General features: G+C 35.6%; 1 protein-coding gene across 1 annotated transcript; it reads left to right on the top strand.

Annotated features, from left to right (window-relative positions):
* Nucleotides 1–10,060: 10,060 nt before the first annotated feature.
* Nucleotides 10,061–20,870, top strand: LOC117318614 (the record flags this gene model as incomplete). The annotated part of the gene is made up of 5 exons (XM_033873578.1): nucleotides 10,061–10,139; nucleotides 12,376–12,435; nucleotides 17,506–17,577; nucleotides 20,331–20,411; nucleotides 20,749–20,870. Coding segments are annotated over exons 1-5 (414 nt in total), but the record flags the coding sequence as incomplete, so codon positions are not given.
* Nucleotides 20,871–20,982: the final 112 nt, after the last annotated feature.

Genomic DNA, 20,982 nt, shown 5'->3' with positions numbered 1-20,982 from the left:
ATAAATCTCATATATATCTTGGACAGTTCCCGCCGACTGGTATAATCTCCTTTTTTATAGGCTTAGTGTTCTTTAGGTTATCATGTAGAGTCAGCTGTTAAACAACTAGGATATATTAGTCCAGTTATTGTTTAGGTGAGTTGTAGTTTGGTGGTATTGTGACTATGTAGTGGTTTAATGCCGACTTTAGTCCGTCCTTCATTCCGTATGAGTAGCCGCTAGTTAAACAGTTAGGTGTGTGAACGATGTACGAACGTGTGAGAGTGAAATGCATGTATATGTGTTGAATTTATTGCGACTTTCTATTATATCCTTACTTAACACTTGTTGAGTCAATAAATTATACATTGATCTTTAAATATCTAAGTTCGTGTTTCATTTGCCATATATTTCTGGTTACTCAATCCTAAGACTACAATGGGCCCGAGCTCCCCGAAGCTGGGTTAGGTTTCTATCACAGAAACCGTTCCTTTTACATACTTCAAAGGTAGGGGCGATAATGGTGCAAAACTTAGAATTAATTACTTAAGAAGTAGAATATATTGAAAATGGTTGTGATTGGTTTATGGTTCACCTCAAAATAAGGTAAAGCAGTATATCAGGGATGTAAAAGGTTAAATTCCCTAAAGAGTGGAATACAAACACTTATATATGAGGACGATATAGCTATCATATATATCAATATTGCATTGACATGTTATTCCTCGAAATTTCGATAAGATATCTATACGTATCTGTGCATATGTTCATGTTATGTGAAAATGACCTATTTGCATTAAAGGAGTATTCCTTCGTTTGAATAAAGCTAGGTCGTCAAAATTAAACTTACTGGAAAATGTGCATTTTTGTCCTAGTAGTAAAAGTTAAAATCTTTACATTCATAAGGCACTTTTACTCTCAAGATAAACCAAGACATACGGTATTTGTATACGATTCGCATTTTTATTGTAGATTTCGGCGTTAATTTCATTACATGTAGGCACAGACACTCATAGTATCATCGTTGGGACATAGATTCCATCAATAGAAATTGTGCATGTTTCTGATGTGCAAGGAATTCCCCTTAAGTAAAGAATGGATATATAAATGAGAGGGAGGGGTATGAATTTTCACTTAATGGTAAGACTGGCTACGAGGAATAACTTACTTCAACTGTAGAATGAAGATAAAGCATTTTAAATAAAGAGATAATTATTGTTAAGACAAATAGTAATCTTCGTTTTTAATCATTTTATGTGTGTATCATAGAAGGAGAGCTTTGGCATCCAAATCTTAAAGCTGAAACAGGCAAAGAAAATCTCAATTCTGTTCATGAAGGTAAGGAAATTTATATATACTAACTGTTTACGTTACTTCTACTCCAAGGAAGGCATTGTGTAAATTGTGACTTGTTATTTGTCAACTGGAAGTGAAACATGTAAATGTTTGTTACGGACGGTGGTAGGTTTATGATGCCTATTGCAAGTCGGGCGGGTGAGGGGGCGAGTGAGGGTCATATCATGACACTTATGCAGGATACAGGTTATACATGTAACATAAATATAAGACGTCTACATGCAGCACATGTATCTTTTAATTATTTTTCTCTTCAATTTTTTACAGTATCAAGAGGAGATGCGGAAACTTGGGCAGCGATACATTGAGATGACTTGTCATATTGACAACGATGATCAGTTATTGTCATCAGCTGAAAATAAAATCCCGTCAACAATATCGAAATATGTTCGTAACTTGTCAATATTTACTTTATAATTAGAAGTCATAATCATTCCACAAATATACAATACTCAAAAATTCAAAAAACCGATTGAATCATCGGGTTAGGGTTTGTCTATATTACCGTTTATTGTTTGCAACTTTGTTGTTGGTAACTTTCCTATTTTTGATTTCCTTACTTTTGCGTTTTGTGGCGTAGCTTCATCATTAGACAAATATTGTTTCTATCACTAAATATGTTTTCAATCTTCAGTTCATCTGTTTTTGTGTAAAATCCTTTTTGACGGAAAATAGAGAATTTAAATTATAATCACTTGTTGTGGTTCAATTTTGAATAACTGATCGAAACCCTTGGTATTGGTGGAAAAAAAACAAAGTTTCAACTATTGTTTGCCCTACTGTTGTATAACCGGAAGTGACGTACACATTGGTACAAGCTTGTTAAGGTAGGAAAATATAAATATTTACTGAAGTAGAAACTCATAAAACTTATAAATCTATTGTTTATTTTTGATTATGTTCGTTTGTAATAATCTCAAAATTGGCCATAGAATAGTCGTACGTGAACCGACACTGTTTCTTCTTTTGAATTCAGGACCACTTTGGCTGAGGTGTGTCTGTGTGTTCTTTTATTGTTTTGCGAATGTTAGGCTTGATTTTCTTATAATTTTGTGATCAGAACTGAAAAAAAAATCAATAAAACGAAGTCAAAATATAAACAAAATATAGATGTGTATGACGACCCTCTGTATGAACACCAGGTGCTCTGAGAGAGTAAGCGTCGTTTGCCTCATCAGCGGTTCCTGCCATACAATTCTAGGTCAAATCCGGGTTACATTACATTCGCAAAGTGACAGTATAACGGGAACAAATATTTATCAAATCAACTGGCCTATGGGACAGATAGTATCGGTAGGTAGGAGAAGCAAGGATGATGCTATCTAGAAATGGAAAATTAAAACTTGGGAAATCATAATTGTCATACTTATCATACAACTTAGTTGTCCCTGGTTAAACGGCTGATGTTTAAGAACTTGAAATGTCCCTGATTTCTTGTTCTACACTGTATACCTTATTGACATAGGCAACGAAGGTTGTTTTTCTTTATTTAAAGAAAACACTTCGTCCATGTTCATATAGGTGAAAGTGAAAAACAAAAACAAGTCGGACAGGGTGTAAACTCAGTATATTATTATCGTAGCAAAATTAGTCAAATCAAACTGTGCAATACATTTTATATTGTGTGTATTAAAAGTCCGTTTGTGTCATAGAATGGGGTCGAATAACGAATGGATAATTAACATAAAAAATGAACTAGAAAAATAGATTATTTTATGTATGGGATCGTTGTATTCATTCTTTATAAGAAAGTAGAATTGATGATTTGTACAAAGAAGAAATTATTACCAGAAGTAGTTATAAAACACGGGGAGATTTATTTTAACATTTCTTCGATAACTTCTGCCTGCAGTTTTCTCTAATTCAGCCCGCTGATACAGCTGTGAGAAGTTGTCTAACATTCGACATACATTTGTACGATATTCAACATGCAGAATTTGAATTCGACAAACCGCATTCAATTCAAAATTCTGGAGCCGGCTGAAGATACGATATTCAACATTTAGACTTTGAATGTCGAGCCAGAGCGACATTTAAATGTTGAATGTCGAATGTTAACTTCACACAACCTATATATATATATAGATTCTATAAAAAGAATACATCAAGAATTAGACTTCGTCACATTATTTAAATATAGAGAATGGTAGAAAGTATTATAACATATAAAAAAGTTATGAAATGTGATTTTGAAAAATTGAAACTAAATTTAATTTCCTTCTGCAAAGTTCATTTTATTCTGATTTACGAAATAAATAAATATTATTTTTGGAAGGCAAGTGTATATAATATGTTAGTACAAGTGTTAACCATAAAATAAACATTAAGGAATTAAACAAAACTGACCAATCTATACATTTAGCTTTTTAGAAAAAGATAGACCAATCAATTCGGTAAATTATGTGCGGTATTAACAATAAACAGGTATAATGTTATTGTATGGAATTGACAGTATACATGTATATTATTATGGAAATTACTTTCTGTTTGTTAATATATTTGTAAATATGTATATATTTGTATGTTGCTATTTTTACCTGTTGACCGAAAGGCCTCAAGCTTAGCACAAAAAGTTCACATGGGTATGACTTAAGATTTCAATTCCTTACCATCCCTCAGATTAAAATTCATGTGAAGCGACTTTAAAATTTACAAAAAGAGAATATTAATGATAGTCTGCAATTATTGACATTTTATGATATTCAAGTACATGCATACGTAAAACATCATTCTATGCACACGTACAGTACATTGTAGAAAAGTGTTTTAAATAATCATGATGGATTTTTTTCCTGAGATAAAACCATGTTAAATATTAGAGACTAAGAGCGTATTTTTCTACAGAAGTAATTTATTAGACCTGGTGTCGGCAAAATTGGGGCAAATGAGGACAATTTATTTGCTGCTTTGCACTTACTAAAGTACCGGCCAAGAAGAAAACAAAATCATATCATAAACAATATCACAACATTTCAACAATGAAATTATCAATAGAAACAACATCAGAATATCTCACCAAAGATATCATAAATAACTCATCACAATATCTAACTAATTATTTCATAAACAACATCATAATAACTTACCAATGGTATCGTAAATAACATCAGAATAGCTTACCAATGATTTCAATAACAGCAGAATATCTTACCGATAATATCATAAATAACACCGGAATATCTGCTTACCAATGGTATCATAAAAACATTACAATAGCTTACTAATGCTAATAACGTAACAGACAGTATAACAATACCATAATACATAACCGACTGATATCATCATGTGAGGGCTTCACACTTTGAATATAAAAGCAAGACCTGTTAAAACTTGTCCCTACTTGTATTATGTGAAAAACGTATCTAAGATTTGTTTCCATCTAACATCAGATTATTTGAAAAGGAGTCTTATAATTCTTTTTATTTTATACTGTTGTGCTGTTTACATGACTGAATGTAAACAAAATTATTTTGTCGTTATTTAAACATTTAAACTTGGAATCGAGAAAAATGAACTCGGGAAATTACGCAGCATATTTTATAATATTCTGAAATTCGAAACTGTATTCATATCAGCGTTGCATAAACCGCATCGTCAGATGAATCTTGCTCTTCCTAAATATGGTTTCAATATTAGCCGTGCATGAACATTTTCTGCAACAGATGTCGATCAAATTGATACAAATCAGCGTTACCAAACCTATATTAAGGTATAATGCGGTGTTAATGATTTATTGTCTCTCAGAGCAGGAGCATCAGATAGTATCTTATATCAGTTTTAACATCAACGCAGATGTTTATTCAACATCTATATTTCACTTCTTACTAATTTAGATTTTGTAACCTTTATTTAAATTGCGTTATACAACATCTTATGCCACGTTATTATATTGTATAATACTTAAATCACGATTTACTGACTAGTTAAAAGGTATATTCAAACGTAGTTGTCCAATCTAAGAATATATCACTGTATGACAAACCATGAGGATTTCATACCAGGATGAATCGAACTTTATCTATTTGAACACTCCACAATCTTGTGGTCTTGTGAACTAGCACGGTATAGCATGCATTCGTTAATATAAACATTGCTAAGGGATCTGTCATAAACCACAACATTGTCTGATACAACACGCTTTTTTTAAACGACAGTCATGATCAGACAAGAGCTTAGCACCATACTTCTGAAATTCTAATCAAAGGAAGCCAGGCTTAATTAAGATATTGACCAACTACTAAAATACACATACGACAGGATCTAGAAACAAGTTATACCCTTATATCAATCTATTCCCTCTTTTAATAGTACCATACATGTAATTGAACTGTAAAGCTCGTCTATCATTTCGCCAAATTATTTCATTAGCAGACCTTTTCATGACCTTGTACATAGAATGGTATGTAATAAGGAGTGCCTTACGGAAGAAATAACTGTCAAATATATTTTATTTTGTTTGTTTATTTTTAAATAATCGACCCGATATTGAGCGAATGTAACAAATGACATGTTTTATGTCTTTCAGCAACCCTATTTCCGATGAAAAATTTCCATTAACAGTTTCTGTACTTACTAACAATTAGTTTATTGTGAGAATTTAGATCAAAACAACTGTCCTACAATATGTGATTTCTTGGTATTTCTCTACGTTGGCAAGCTTCTGTTGTTACTGGTTTGGCGGGAGATCTGATCTCAATGCTATCAGTTATTTTTAATTGGGATCTCCTTCGTGTTTACCTCCTCTTCATCACCTTAATGGTATCGGGTTTGATTTTAATTGGGATCCCCTGTTTTGTATAAAGTTCCTCTTCGCCTTTGTCTTCATTCTGCTTTTCGTCCCCTACGTCCACTTCGTCCATCTGTATGGGTTTAGGATATTGTGATTATTTGTGTCCAGATTTCCCAAATCCCCTACAGACACACTCCTTAACACATTGTCTGAAGGTATGACTATCACCTAGACATTTGTGTCCTGATTCCCCTTATCCCCTACATACACACTCCTTAACACATTGTCTGAAGATATGACCATAACGTGCTACATTTTGATGTGCTTTCTACAGAGAAGGCATCCTTAGCGTGATCTCTACAGCACAATTATCGCTAAGTAACTATCACTAGAAGATCTCCGGTTTTACAGTTAGTAATAGGACCATCTACTCTTAATCTCAGTCTGTAAAGATGTATGATATTACAGTCCCAAATGTAAGCTATCTGTGGATCCAACTATCTTCGGCGGACACAGGGGTATTTTTTCATCCTGAGTACTATTTTGTAACTCTTGCAATTTCCTGCGGTTTCAGCACCACTGAAAACTGACGACAATAAAAGGTATATGTCTATGTTCACGATAAAGGTAATCAGAGCAAATTCAGACCAATAAGTAATTGTTTTGATCAATGTTTTTAATCGTTTGGTTTCCCTATCCGGACTAGTTATACTTAAATTTCAAAACAAATGTTGGTGTCCATGTATAGTTAAGTTAATCCCAAACATCATTATATATAAAGATATACTAGACTTGTCATATTTTGAGTAAGTGTATATCTCTCGTTTTACCTTCTGTAAAAGTATGCAGTGTGTTTCACACAAACAGTGTGTCGTTCTGAAGAAGTATATCGTACTGAAGCAGTGTGTTGTACTCAGTATATCGTACTGAAGCAGTGTGTCGTACTCGGTATATCGTACTGAAGCAGTGTGTTGTACTCAGTATATCGTAATGAAGCAGTGTGTCGTACTCAGTATATCGTACTGAAGCAGTGTGTCGTACTCGGTATATCGTACTTTAACTGTGTGTTGTACTCAGTATATCGTACTGAAGCAGTGTGTCGTACTCAGTATGTCGTACTGAAGCAGTGTGTCGTACTCAGTATGTCGTACTAAAGCAGTGTGTCGTACTCAGTATATCGTACTGAAGCAGTGTGTCGTACTCAGTATATCGTACTGAAGCAGTGTGTCGTACTCAGTATGTCGTACTGAAGCAGTGTGTCGTACTCAGTATGTCGTACTGAAGCAGTGTGTCGTACTCAGTATATCGTACTGAAGCAGTGTGTCGTACTCAGTATATCGTACTGAAGCAGTGTGTCGTACTCGGTATATCGTACTGAAGCAGTGTGTCGTACTCGGTATATCGTACTGAAGCAGTGTGTTGTACTCAGTATATCGTACTGAAGCAGTGTGTCGTACTCAGTATATCGTACTGAAGCAGTGTGTCGTATTCAGTATATCGTACTGAAGCAGTGTGTCGTACTCGGTATATCGTACTGAAGCAGTGTGTCGTACTCGGTATATCGTACTGAAGCAGTGTGTCGTATTCAGTATATCGTACTGAAGCAGTGTGTTGTACTCGGTATATCGTACTGAAGCAGTGTGTCGTATTCAGTATATCGTACTGAAGCAGTGTGTCGTACTCGGTATATCGTACTGAAGCAGTGTGTTGTACTCGGTATATCGTACTGAAGCAGTGTGTTGTACTCAGTATATCGTACTGAAGCAGTGTGTCGTACTCGGTATATCGTACTGAAGCAGTGTGTCGTACTCGGTATATCGTACTGAAGCAGTGTGTTGTACTCGGTATATCGTACTGAAGCAGTGTGTTGTACTCAGTATATCGTACTGAAGCAGTGTGTTGTACTCGGTATATCGTACTGAAGCAGTGTGTCGTACTCGGTATATCGTACTGAAGCAGTGTGTCGTACTCGGTATATCGTACTGAAGCAGTGTGTCGTACTCGGTATATCGTACTTTAACTGTGTGTCGTACTGTAGTTGTATGTGGTACAGAAACAATGATTTGGTACTGAGGGAGAAAGTTGTATGATGAGTGCGATTGAAATGACACCAACTGAGTTAATTTAATGCAAATGTTAAAGATAACGTCACGGTCATAAATGGGTTAAAATATCCGTATTTGCCATATTTAGTGTAAACTGTTTCAAATAAAATTGAGACATGTGATCGCGTCTGGCAACAGGTTGTTGATGGCTTTTCTATAAATGGGTAGAAGTGATTGTATTCTCTACTCATCTCTGGAGAGGCCTTCCGACACCATGATACAATACGACACACAGGTAGCAGTGAAATACCCAGACAGAGATGAATACATCTGTATTTTTGTTACTATTTGTTACGGTTCCAGTCGTGGGGAGTTCCGATTTAGGTAAGGACCTTGTATGCTTTGTATTGTTCTGGGACCTTTTGACGATTGGATGTTAGGGAGCGTTATGATTTAAAACACAAAGATAAAGCTAAAAAATGAAAAACAACCCTTAAGGTCAAAAGCAGTATAATGGTTGGTATTAATACGGATGGGACTGAAAGAATCGTTCCCTGCCTTAAGGATGTTACAGAGATACCTCCGAAAAAACGGGTCATATTCTTTGTTGCCTAACCCGAGGCTTTTCTGAGGGTTAAACAATCAAGAATAGTTTCAAATTTCTCGGTGACGTCCCCAAGGAAGGAATTAGTATTATCTTTCTCCCATCATACTTTTTTATCTAAGAAGAGTTAAGTTGTCATATATTGACCATCTTAATGAAAACATCAACAAATTTATCAAATGCATTTTTAACTTGTAGTTATAAATGTATGTGTGACCGCCATCTAATTAAAATAAGACTTGTAATTACCGCTTCTCTACGATACACCGCAATACAAGATCTAACAACTCCCGTAGGAGGTCATCTCAGCATGACCTTTGAGCTCAGCCAATCAGCGTTCCATCTATAAAATTGTCGATGTGATTTAATTCTTCGGAAGTATAAATACTGACGTAACGTTCCCGAGGTATTCCGATGGTCGATAGCAACATGGCTTTGCCAATTCCGGCTCACCGAGAACTATAGTTTTACAGATTCAGATTCAGATTCAGATATGTTTATTAAAGTGTCACGTATTGATACATAAAATATACATAAAATACAAGCATAATTTCATTTAAAACGTTAAAATGCATCAACACCCAGCCATATTTGGCTTATGAGACACTACTGCAGTAAAATCTTGAGTGTCAATTAATACTAAGACTTATTGATAAAAAGTTTTGTCTTCTTTGGTACATATCAAACAATAACCTGGCGACATCTTTTTGCAAATTATCTTCTTTCATAAGAAATATTAATTTATCTTTGCTGTTTAAAGCATGAAAATTCTGTAAATTAGCTTCTGCTTTATTAAAAACTAAAAGTCTCAAGTCAGAGTAAAAATCGCAATCAATAAAAAAGTGAGTTTCATCCTCAACATGATTTGATGTACAATATATACATTTCCTTTCTTGTAAAGGAATTATTGGCCTGGCGTATCTACCCGTTTCTATAGCTAATGGCAGAGAACCACTTCTAAAATTAGATAAAATTCTTCTGTGTGATCTATTTCTAATATTTTTAACATAAAAACTTGTACTAATTTCATTTTTATATAGGCGGTAGGTACGCAACTTATTACCATTTACACGGTTACTATCATTAAAAAGATCATTTCTCCAATCTATCTGGTCTCGATTATCCAATATCCGCTTAATATCACGAAGTTTACATTTAGTCGAGCGTTGACTGTTCATTACATCAGATAATCCAAAACTGTGTATAATAGTGTCACATTTTCTTCTCCAAGAGTTAGCAATATGTTCTGTAGCATTATATATAGTTTTAGTTGAACGGGGTTCTTCCGCACCGTGTAGTCTTAGACGTAGACGTAGTACTTCAATAATTTGCTTGTGGTGTGTCGACATGAATCCCATATCGCCTCGACTTGCTGTATTTGAAGAGTTTTTCGAAGATCCTAGAAATAATCTACACGCCTTATTCTGTATATTTTTCACATGTGTCCATTTCGATATTCCCCATATTCCAGCACCGTAGTAGAGTACAGGTTCCACGAGGTTACGATATAATTTTTCAAATACATCAAAGGAAAAACCTCCACTTGAAAGGAACTTAGTATATAAAGCAGATAGTGCCCTGCTCGCTGATTTAGTAATATTTTGTACTGTATATTTGAAGTCCATAAATTCATTAAACGTTAATCCTAGATAACGGTACGAGATTTCGTAATCAATACGTTGATCTCCACACTTAAATATGCAGTTTGATCTGGGTGAATTTTTTCCCCTGAAGTGTAAAACTTTGGTTTTTTCAGTATTTATAGACATCCTCCACTTGCGACACCAGGAGTTAACAACATCCAACATTTTTTGTAGACTTATTTCATCTTCAGCAATTAATGCAATGTCATCTGCATATAGTAATATTGCTAGATTTTGTCCATTTATACTCGTTCCACAATTCAGAGAGTTGATTTCGTCGACAATGTCATTAACATATATAGAAAAAAGTGTTGGAGACAATTTACAGCCTTGTTTCGCTCCGAATTTAATATCGAAAAAGTCAGTTAAAGAATTTCCTAGCTTAATAGCGCTCCTCGTAGATGTATATAACGATTTAATAGCGTTTAAAAAAGGACCAGTAATTCCAAGCTTCATCAGTTTGTACCACAGTAAATCACGATGAATATTATCAAACGCCCGTTTTGCATCAATAAAACATACAAATGTGTACTTTCTCTGAATTCTCCTGTTCTTAACAATAGAAGTCAATGTATACAAATGGTCCAAACAACTTCTTTTTTCCCTAAACCCGTTTTGTTCCTCAGCTAATATGTTGTTCCGTTCCAGCCATTTATAGCGCCGTTGATTTAAAATATCCGCGTATACCTTACACGGGATCGATATTAAGGAAATAGGTCTGTACGTTAATGGATCCAATTTATCAGTTTTAGGCTTGGGGATCGGTGCAATAATACTAGACTGCCACTCGTCGGGTACTTCACCTTCACTAAAACAATATTTAATAATTTTATAAAGTAAGTCAATGCTAGTTTGGTTCCTTAAAATCTCACTTGGAAGTTCATCGACACCAACAGACTTATTTAAATTTGCCCTAAACACAGCATTTGTTACTTCCTCGATAGTGATTTCCTCATTCAACACCGAAATGTCAATATTGTTTTCCACCGAATCTTTTAAATACTCTGATTGTTCACGTGCATACACAAGAAATTCATCATCAAATCCATCCATTCCATTTACACCGTTGTATAATCCCTCGAAGTCCGTCTTCCATTTATCGAGTACTTTGGCCTTGTCCGATATTACATTATTATCGGAATCGCGAATCCGGAATGTAGGATCACTTTTACGGTCATTTGCCAATCCAAGAGTTCCAATAGATCTCCAAAATTCTCGAGTATTACCATGTTCACTTAAACTATGAATTTTATCCTGCTTGCTTCGTTGATGTATTCTTTTATACTTTCTATTAGTCCGGTCGAATTCTTTCCGGTTACGTAAAAACATCAAACGAAATATTGTTTACAAACGTGTACTGTCTGTGTGTGTGTGTGTGTTGTTGTTGTTGTTGTTGTTATTGTTGTTTTTGTTTTTTGTTTTAATCGTAACGTACACAGGTAAACGGCACAGTCGTCCACAATTCCGCGTGCACCGCGAAAACGTTGACGAAACCAGCGAGCGGCGCGTACCTGGGGTAAAATATATCAAACATAATAAAAACCAATAAATTGCCAAATTTACACACCGTTACATATAAAAGACAGACAGTGAAGAAAACAGTGTTTTGGGGAAAAAATGCTTGAAAGGGAATAACTTGTACGGTAAAGATTTTCGAAATCCAGTTGGCAACACAATCCTTCAACGCGGTATTGTATATTATTTTCTGTTCTTCTTTCAATGTAACGTCCAGGCAATTAAAAAGCATTGTAAGCAGAACGGCGATCAATAATATTTTTTAAACTTTTAAAGCTTTTTCTGTTTGACATGTATGCTAAATTAATAATTTGGTAATGTATGAAGATTTGCCACTAATTAATGCAGTAACTTCCACAACTAAAAACCTCTGCTGAGGTGAGGACGCACTGTCTGAACTGCACTGACACAAATGAAATCATTATTGGAATTACATTACACAGTAATACTGTTTATTTATTATCAAACATTACCTAGAGATATGTATTTTTATTTTTATTACAGATCCGAACGACATACAACTAATAGGATTGAAATGTACAACCAAGTATATGTATCCTGACAGTAAGTTAAACTCAACAACTGTATCAATATGATACACAGACATCCATGTTATGGCGAAATCAACACATTATCCTCAAAAATATCCATATATCTGCATCTAACGAAAACTTTGTTTAAAACTGTGACGCTCCAATACAAGCTTGTTCAGCGAGGATGTAGATACAGAATGTTTGAAACAGGAAAATTGAAATTACATGCATCACATTTACGATATCGCTTGCCGGTAAACTTTCCCAGTGTCTGCATTGCAGTTTAATGGTTTTATTAATAGCGATCTACTCAGTCATGATTCTGGTGCAAAATGCCGTATATTTACATACAAAAGGCTGAATATCTAGATACCAAAGGTTGAATATTTACATACAAAAGGCTGTATATCTATATACAAAAGGCTGAATATTTACATAAAAAGGCTGTATATTTATATACAAAATGTTGTATATTTACATACAAATGTTGTTTATCTAAAAAAACTGGTTATGCTATTTAACGGTTTATGAAACAACATTTAACCGAGTGTATCAAAATACATCTGAAATTTTCGTAGGAATGGGGTTCAAATAAAAGAAGGGGGGATACGAAGGGATTGTGCAGCCTGTGATTAATTAGAGATAATTCTGTTGATTGGAGTGATAATTAATGCTATGAAAAGTAGTAAGCATGTCTTTAAAAGTTAAAACTGGACGTTTGAGCTAAAGGTGGCGCTATTACAGGTTACTATAAAATCATTAATTCTCAGGAGAATGGCGATGTCATCTATCACAGTAGAATGGCCGTGTTGTATATCATAGTAGAATGGCGATGTCATATATCACAGTAGAATGGCCATGTTGTCTTTCACAGTAGAATGGTGATATTGTCTATCACAGTAGAATGGCGATGTTGTCTATCACATTAGAATGGCCATGTTGTATATCACATTAGAATGGCGATGTTGTCTATCACAGTAGAATGGCGATGTTGTCTATTACAGTAGAATGGCGATGTTGTCTATCACAGTAGAATGGCCATGTTGTCTATCACAGTAGAATGGCGATGTTGTATATCACATTGGAATGGCGATGTTGTCTATCACAGTAGAATGGCGATGTTGTATATCACAGTAGAATGGCGATGTTGTAGATCACAGTATAATGGTGATGTTGTCTATCACAGTAGAATGGCCATGTTGTATATCACAGTAGAATGGCGATGTTGTAGATCACAGTAGAATGACGATGTTGTCTATTACAGTAGAATGGCGATGTTGTAGATCACAGTATAATGGTGATGTTGTCTATCACAGTAGAATGGCCATGTTGTATATCACAGTAGAATGGCGATGTTGTAGATCACAGTAGAATGGCGATGTTGTCTATTACAGTAGAATGGCGATGTTGTCTATTACTGTAGAATGGCGATGTTGTAGATCACAGTAGAATGCGCATGTGGGTTAATGTTGCATTTACAATTAAAAAGAACAAAAAACATCATGTTTTAATATAAATTCAATATTTAATGATTTCCCGGTTAGTTCTGTTTGTTTTTTTGATCGGATTTTAATGTTAGGTGTCCAACGTCTTTATCGGAATGTTTTCGTCGTTCCTCGTGTTCTCGCGTGGTCACGTGACCGGCACGAAGGACTACATTAACACTTGGTCGGTAAATATGGCCAGAGCACCCGACCAACGTATTTTGTCGTACAAACAAATATGATACACTTATTCATCGTGCTAAGAAACCGAGAAAAAGTGCTGTACATTCTTCTATTTATTCAAGTATGGTTACATAAAGGCGTTATAAACTGGTGTTAATTGAAGAAATGCCGATTAATTGACTACTTTTTAAGTAATTTTGACGATGTTTGTCATTTTCGTAAGAATGTACAGCACTTTTCGTTGCTCTCATACAATTACCTTCACGCTCGTACCTGTTTCATAAGTATTGATTTAGGGTAGTCGGGTGCTCTAGGACGATTCATAGAGCAAGTGTTAATGTTCATTCTCCAATATTGGAACTCTTCAGTGTTTTAAGTATCGAAATCGGCATATAGAAACGAACAAACGTTAATAAACGAATGCAATGGATCGTAATTAATTCAATTAATTATTCACAGATGATTTCCAAAGACATAAGGTATAGTTAGAAGTTTTTGGCTGTACACATGCAAGTTTGTAAATTCGTCACTGTGATGAAACCACCGTCCTCGTCGTTGCTATGACAGCCGATCGAAGCTGCGATCACGAATGCACTGACAAAGTGAAAATTGAAGTATTTTTCGCAACATGCGGTTTAAACTTAAAATTACAATCACACCTCATATTGATTGGGGTTGTTTGATCATACCTGATCAATTGAATTATCAGAAAACTAACAAAAACATTAAAAAACACAGAATGAAGCCTTCGTGTCAGGCAGTGCAGACACAACGCGGGATCTGTAAACAATGTGACGTCATTGGAATGTACAAGTTGCAACAATGTACAACAATGTATATTTTACATGAATACACTAATGAGCAACAAAACGGGACGCAACATTAACCCACATGCGTGGCGATGTTGTCTATTACAGTAGAATGGCGATGTTGTCTATCACAGTAGAATGGCGATGTTGTCTATCACAGTAAAATGGCGATGTTGTCTATCACAGTAGAATGGCGATGTTGTCTATCACAGTAGAATGGCGATGTTGTCTATCACAGTAGAATGGCGATGTTGTCTATCACAGTAGAATGGCGATGTTGTCTATCACAGTAGAATGGCGATGTTGTCTATCACAGTAGAATGGCGATGTTGTCTATCACAGTAGAATGGCTGATGTTGTCTATCACAGTAGAATGGCTGATGTTGTCTATCACAGTAGAATGGCGATGTTGTATATCACAGTAGAATGGCGATGTTGTCTATCACAGTAGAATGGTGATGTTGTATATCACAGTAGAATGGCGATGTTGTCTATCACAGTAGAATGGCGATGTTGTATATCACAGTAGAATGGCGATGTTGTCTATCACAGTAGAATGGCGATGTTGTCTATCACAGTAGAATGGCGATGTTGTCTATCACAGTAGAATGGCGATGTTGTAGATCACAGTAGAATGGCGATGTTGTAGATCACAGTAGAATGGCGATGTTGTATATCACAGTAGAATGGCGATGTTGTAGATCCCAGTAGAATGGCGATGTTGTCTATTACAGTAGAATGGCGATGTTGTAGATCACAGTAGAATGACGATGTCATCTATCACAGTAGAATTGCGATGTTGTCTATTACAGTAGAATGGCGATGTTGTAGATCACAGTAGAATGGCGATGTTGTAGATCCCAGTAGAATGGCGATGTTGTATATCACAGTATAATGGCGATGTTGTAGATCACAGTAGAATGGCGATGTTGTAGATCACAGTAGAATGGCGATGTTGTCTATTACAGTAGAATAGCGATGTTGTCTATTACAGTAGAATGGCGATGTTGTAGATCACAGTAGAATGGCGATGTTGTCTATTACAGTAGAATGGCGATGTTGTAGATCACAGTAGAATGACGATGTTATCTATCACAGTAGAATGGCGATGTTGTCTATCACAGTAGAATGGCGATGTTGTCTATCACAGTAGAATAGCAATGTTGTCTATAACAGTAGAATGGCGATGTTGTAGGTCACAGTAGAATGGCGATGTTGTATATCACAGTAGAATGGCGATGTTGTATATCACAGTAGAATGGCGATGTTGTCTATCACAGTAGAATGACGATATCATCTATCATAGTAGAATGGCGATGTTGTCTATTACAGTAGAATGGCGATGTTGTCTATTACAGTAGAATGGCCATGTTGTAGATCACAGTAGAATGGCGATGTTGTCTATCACAGTAGAATGGCCATGTTGTCTATTACAGTAGAATGGCCATGTTGTCTATCACAGTAGAATGGCGATGTTGTAGATCACAGTAGAATGGTGATGTTGTAGATCACAGTAGAATGGCCATGTTGTCTATTACAGTAGAATGGCGATGTTGTATATCACAGTAGAATGCTGATTTTGTATATCACAGTAGAATGGCGATGTTGTATATCACATTAGAATGGCGATGTTGTCTATCACAGTAGAATGCTGATGTTGTATACCACAGTAGAATGGCGATGTTGTATATCACAGTAGAATGGCGATGTTGTCTATCACAGTAGAATGGCGATGTTGAATATCACATTAGAATGGCGATGTTGTCTATCACAGTATAATGGCGATGTTGTCTATCACAGTAGAATGGCGATGTTGTATATCACAGTAGAATGACGCTGTTCTATATCACAGTAGAATGGCGATGTTGTCTATCACGATATAATGGCGATGTTGTCTATCACGATAGAATGGCGATGTTGTCTATCACGATAGAATGGCGATGTTGTCTATCACAGTAGAATGGCGATATTGTCTATCACAGTAGAATGGCCATGTTGTCTATCACGATATAATGGCGATGTTGTCTATCACGATAGAATGGCAGAAAGTAAAAGTTGGTTACAATATGTATCTATCCATACCAGATTATACTATCATGTTATTATGGTGGCCAAATTTTCCAATATCGCTCCTTCGCTCCTTCGACCTAAACGCAAAAGAGCAAAGTAGCGAAAACGCGATGGCGAAGGAGCGAAAACTCGATGGCTAAGGAACGATGGAACTTCGCTCCTTCGCTCCTTCTCTCCTTCGCTCCTTCGCTACATCCTTTGCGCCATCGTGTTTTCGCTCCTTCGCCGTCGTATTTTCTCCCCTTTTCCATCGTTTTTTCGTTCCTTCGCTTCTTAGCCATCGTGTTTTCGCACCTTTGCCATCGTATTTTCGCTCCTTTGCTTCTTCGCTCATTCGAAATCATGTTTTTACTCCTTCGCTCCTTTGAGGATTAAGTCGAAGTAGCGAAGGAGCTATATTGGAAATATGGCCCTAACGGAACACAATTTGTTTTTGATAACAGCATACATTTAAGTTACATCTTTATATCAAATAGAAAAAAAAATTCAAATTATATTACAGATGCAATCCGAGTAATATCTGACGTTATCTTACGGTAATTTATTTCCTTATAGGTGGAGAAGGAACACAAGAAGTATTAATGACATGTAAACCCAACGACGTGTCCATGGACATGTCTGGTAACGGTTAGTAAAACTAAAAAGCATATTTAATTATGGACATATTATGAGGACAATTCTCCTCAAAAGCATATATATTTGATGTTCATAATTTGCTCCAGTTTTGTTGCTCTTGGTTAAGAATAATAGGTTTCGTGATATTTTGAAAAAGTTCAACTATATGCAGTCAAATAGCGATGAAAAAGAAACCATTGAAAAAGTAAACATTTAAAAAAAAATGTATTTGCATTCAATTTCGGTTTTAATATTTTCACAAAAACCTTTATTACTGCAAGTATCCACCATTTTGTAAACAGGATATATACAGATATATGAACAGCACAAGATAATACAATAAGATGCAGGAAGAGAAGTATTTTTGGTACCGAAGGCTGTGGCTAGCGTGACATGTACAGAGCCATGTTCTATGATGGAACGTTATGTGACCAACGGCCAAGTTATTTGAAAATATCTCGCGCGTACAAATGCCGATGTGTAAATAGACGTTTCGTCCAAAAATGATACACAGTATCCGTATATAATCATTTTGGGACGAAACGTATATTTTTGAGGTTTGAGAAACAAACATATACACTCCTACTAAAAATAGAATGGCGTAGGACTACAAAACCAAATGGCGTGAATTCTCCAGTTGGGATTCCCACGTCCACTGTAAGTGGCGGGATATGGTCCTAGGAGTAGCCATATGTCCCTATTTGCTATAAACCTGTGGAAAACATCAATTGACGAGTGACCAAAACTACAAACTATAATTTGGAATGAATATCTCATCATTTGAACTACAAACGATAGAAAGAGGCGGTGGAGTCGCCAGTTATGACATATAGTAAGATGTTAAGTTGTGTGAGTCAATTAACTACGTGACATGTGGCGGATTATCTTCCATTCATGCCGAGTCGGTAGCCGGTTTTGCGTTGGTTAATCCAATGTCATTCCCTATTTAGGCTCGGTATGTTGAAATGTCTCGCTACTTGCAGGTTCTGGCGTTCCTGCTTGATGGAACAACGGTGGTTGTTTATCCTCAGGTTAAGTGATTTTTTGGTCTCTCTTACATACTGCATGTTACACTTGGCACAGATAATGATGTATATTACATTGACCGATGTACAGGGACTGACTGGAGGATGCAGCAGTTCTGTCCATTAGTTTCACAATTGAATTAATGAATGGTTGCTGTGAGTATATGGGCAGAGTTTACACCTCTTACTGTTATATGTCTGGAAACACTAAGCTATATATACATATAGAGTAATAATAAAAAAAACTCAAATCAGAAAATCACAAGCGGTTTCACGTGCTTTGAGAGCAAGCTCTTCAGGTGTAAATCACCTTATTTCCTTTGAAACAGATCACACGACTTGTGATTGTTGGATATGGAATTTACCCCTGAAGATCCCTGCTCTCAAAGCATGTGAAAGCGCTTGTGATTTTTTGGTTTGTGTTTTTTATTATTATTACTATGTCTATCCATCACAAGGACATTATTTACATATATATATATGCAAAAAGGTAATGATGAACGGGATACATCCCTCATATATATATATTTCTACCACAATACGCTGTGTTATTCAACTCTCAGACCATCAGTTAATCATCACAGCTGTTGATTAACAATCTGTTTATACCACACGTGGTATAAACTCTTTACGCATTTCGATTGGCTAACACGGTGAACTTTGACCCAAGCTGCAGTTGTTATTGACGTCATCAATAATCTAATGACGTCACATCACCGGGTCCCGGACGTCACCGGTACACTTTATTTACATACGGGAATTTATACTTGGCCACGTTTCCCTTTGATTCAAGCCGATATTTTTGTGGTAGAAACAGGTCACACGACTCGAAATTGTTGGATATGGAATTTATTTCACACTCGTAAGTTATTTTTTTAAAGTTGCAAAAAACACTCGCCCAACAATTTCGAGTCGTGTGACCTGTTTCTACCACAATACGCTGTGTTATTCCACTGTCAAGCCATTGTATAAATGTGCCGACTGTTGGATATATATATGTTATATGACCTTCCAGTCTTTTGATTGGTCAAAAATTCGAACTTTGACCCGCGCTGCAATTGTTATTGACGTCATCAATAATCGAATGACGTCACATCACCGGGTCCCGGCCGTCACCTGTACACTTTATTTGCATACGCGAAGTAAGACTTAGCCACGATTTCCTTTGAAACAGATCACACTACTCGTGATTGTTGGATATGGAATTTATTTCATCCTCGTAAGTTATTTTTAAAAGTTAAAAAAGGTCAAGGGGATATATCCCACATGTTGTTTTTAAGTAAAATTATATCGATGAAGTTTACAATAGGACTTTATATACCTTAACTTTTTTATTACTACAAAGGTCAATGGGGGACATATCCCATACCTCTATATGGAAAAGGTAAGGATGATCGGAGGATAACTCCCATATATATATTATATAAATATATCTAAAAGGTCAGGATGAACGGGGATACGTACCATATATACATATGTATAAGGTAACGATACAAAGGGGAATACATCCACTGTATATAGATGTAAAAGGTAAGAGTTAATACGATAATGTAAAAGGCAGAATATAGACAAACTGGTTGAGGTTAGTTAACGGTCCTAATAACGTAAAGCAATATTTCAAGGGTGTTTACTCCTCTTGATATTATGTACCTCGGCTCCAGAATAAAGATTAAGAAAAATAAGATAAAGTGATACTTATTAATAAGACAAATAGTAATCTTTGTTTTAATCATTTATTAGTATTTATCAAAGGAGACGAGCTATGGCATCCAAAACTCAAAGGTGAAAGTGGCAAGGAAAAACGCGATTCTGATCCTGAAGGTAGTACAATATATTTATTCTATTTACTTAAGTTACTTCAAGGTCAATAACTTTGACCTTGAAACATGAAAAATGATCAATATAACAGGGATAGGTAGTTAATCTCAAATTTTGTAAAAATTCATATTGTTATTACGCTGAAATAAGTGGATAGGAAGGGATAATGTATGTCACTTAGTAATGGGGCCGTCAATTCGTCAGTGATAAATATTAGTTATTATATATTACAAGTGTATCATAATTAACTCAATATCACACCACAGTTATCGCGATGGGTGATATTGAAACTGAGTTTTGATTTTCACTAGCTTTCTGTTTATATATTTTCTTTTATTAGTACTCGGATATCATCCTTTCTTTGATGTACGAGCAGGAAATTGGGGGATAGCTGGAATCAAAGGAAAAGGTAAGGATCCATACGATTGGTTGAGATTAGTTTACGGTCAAAAACGAAATAAAGTAAAGCAATATTTCTGGGATATTGAATATGAATTTTTCTAAACATTGGGATGTAAACACTTATATATGGGGATATAATTGGAAATAATCACTATCGTTTATATCAATACAA

This window comes from Pecten maximus, unplaced genomic scaffold (assembly GCF_902652985.1).
Source record: "Pecten maximus unplaced genomic scaffold, xPecMax1.1, whole genome shotgun sequence".
In the NCBI taxonomy this organism is placed as follows: domain Eukaryota; kingdom Metazoa; phylum Mollusca; class Bivalvia; order Pectinida; family Pectinidae; genus Pecten; species Pecten maximus.
The sequence above is the reverse complement of the archived record's forward strand: the minus strand, read 5'-3'. Positions and strand labels throughout refer to the sequence as shown.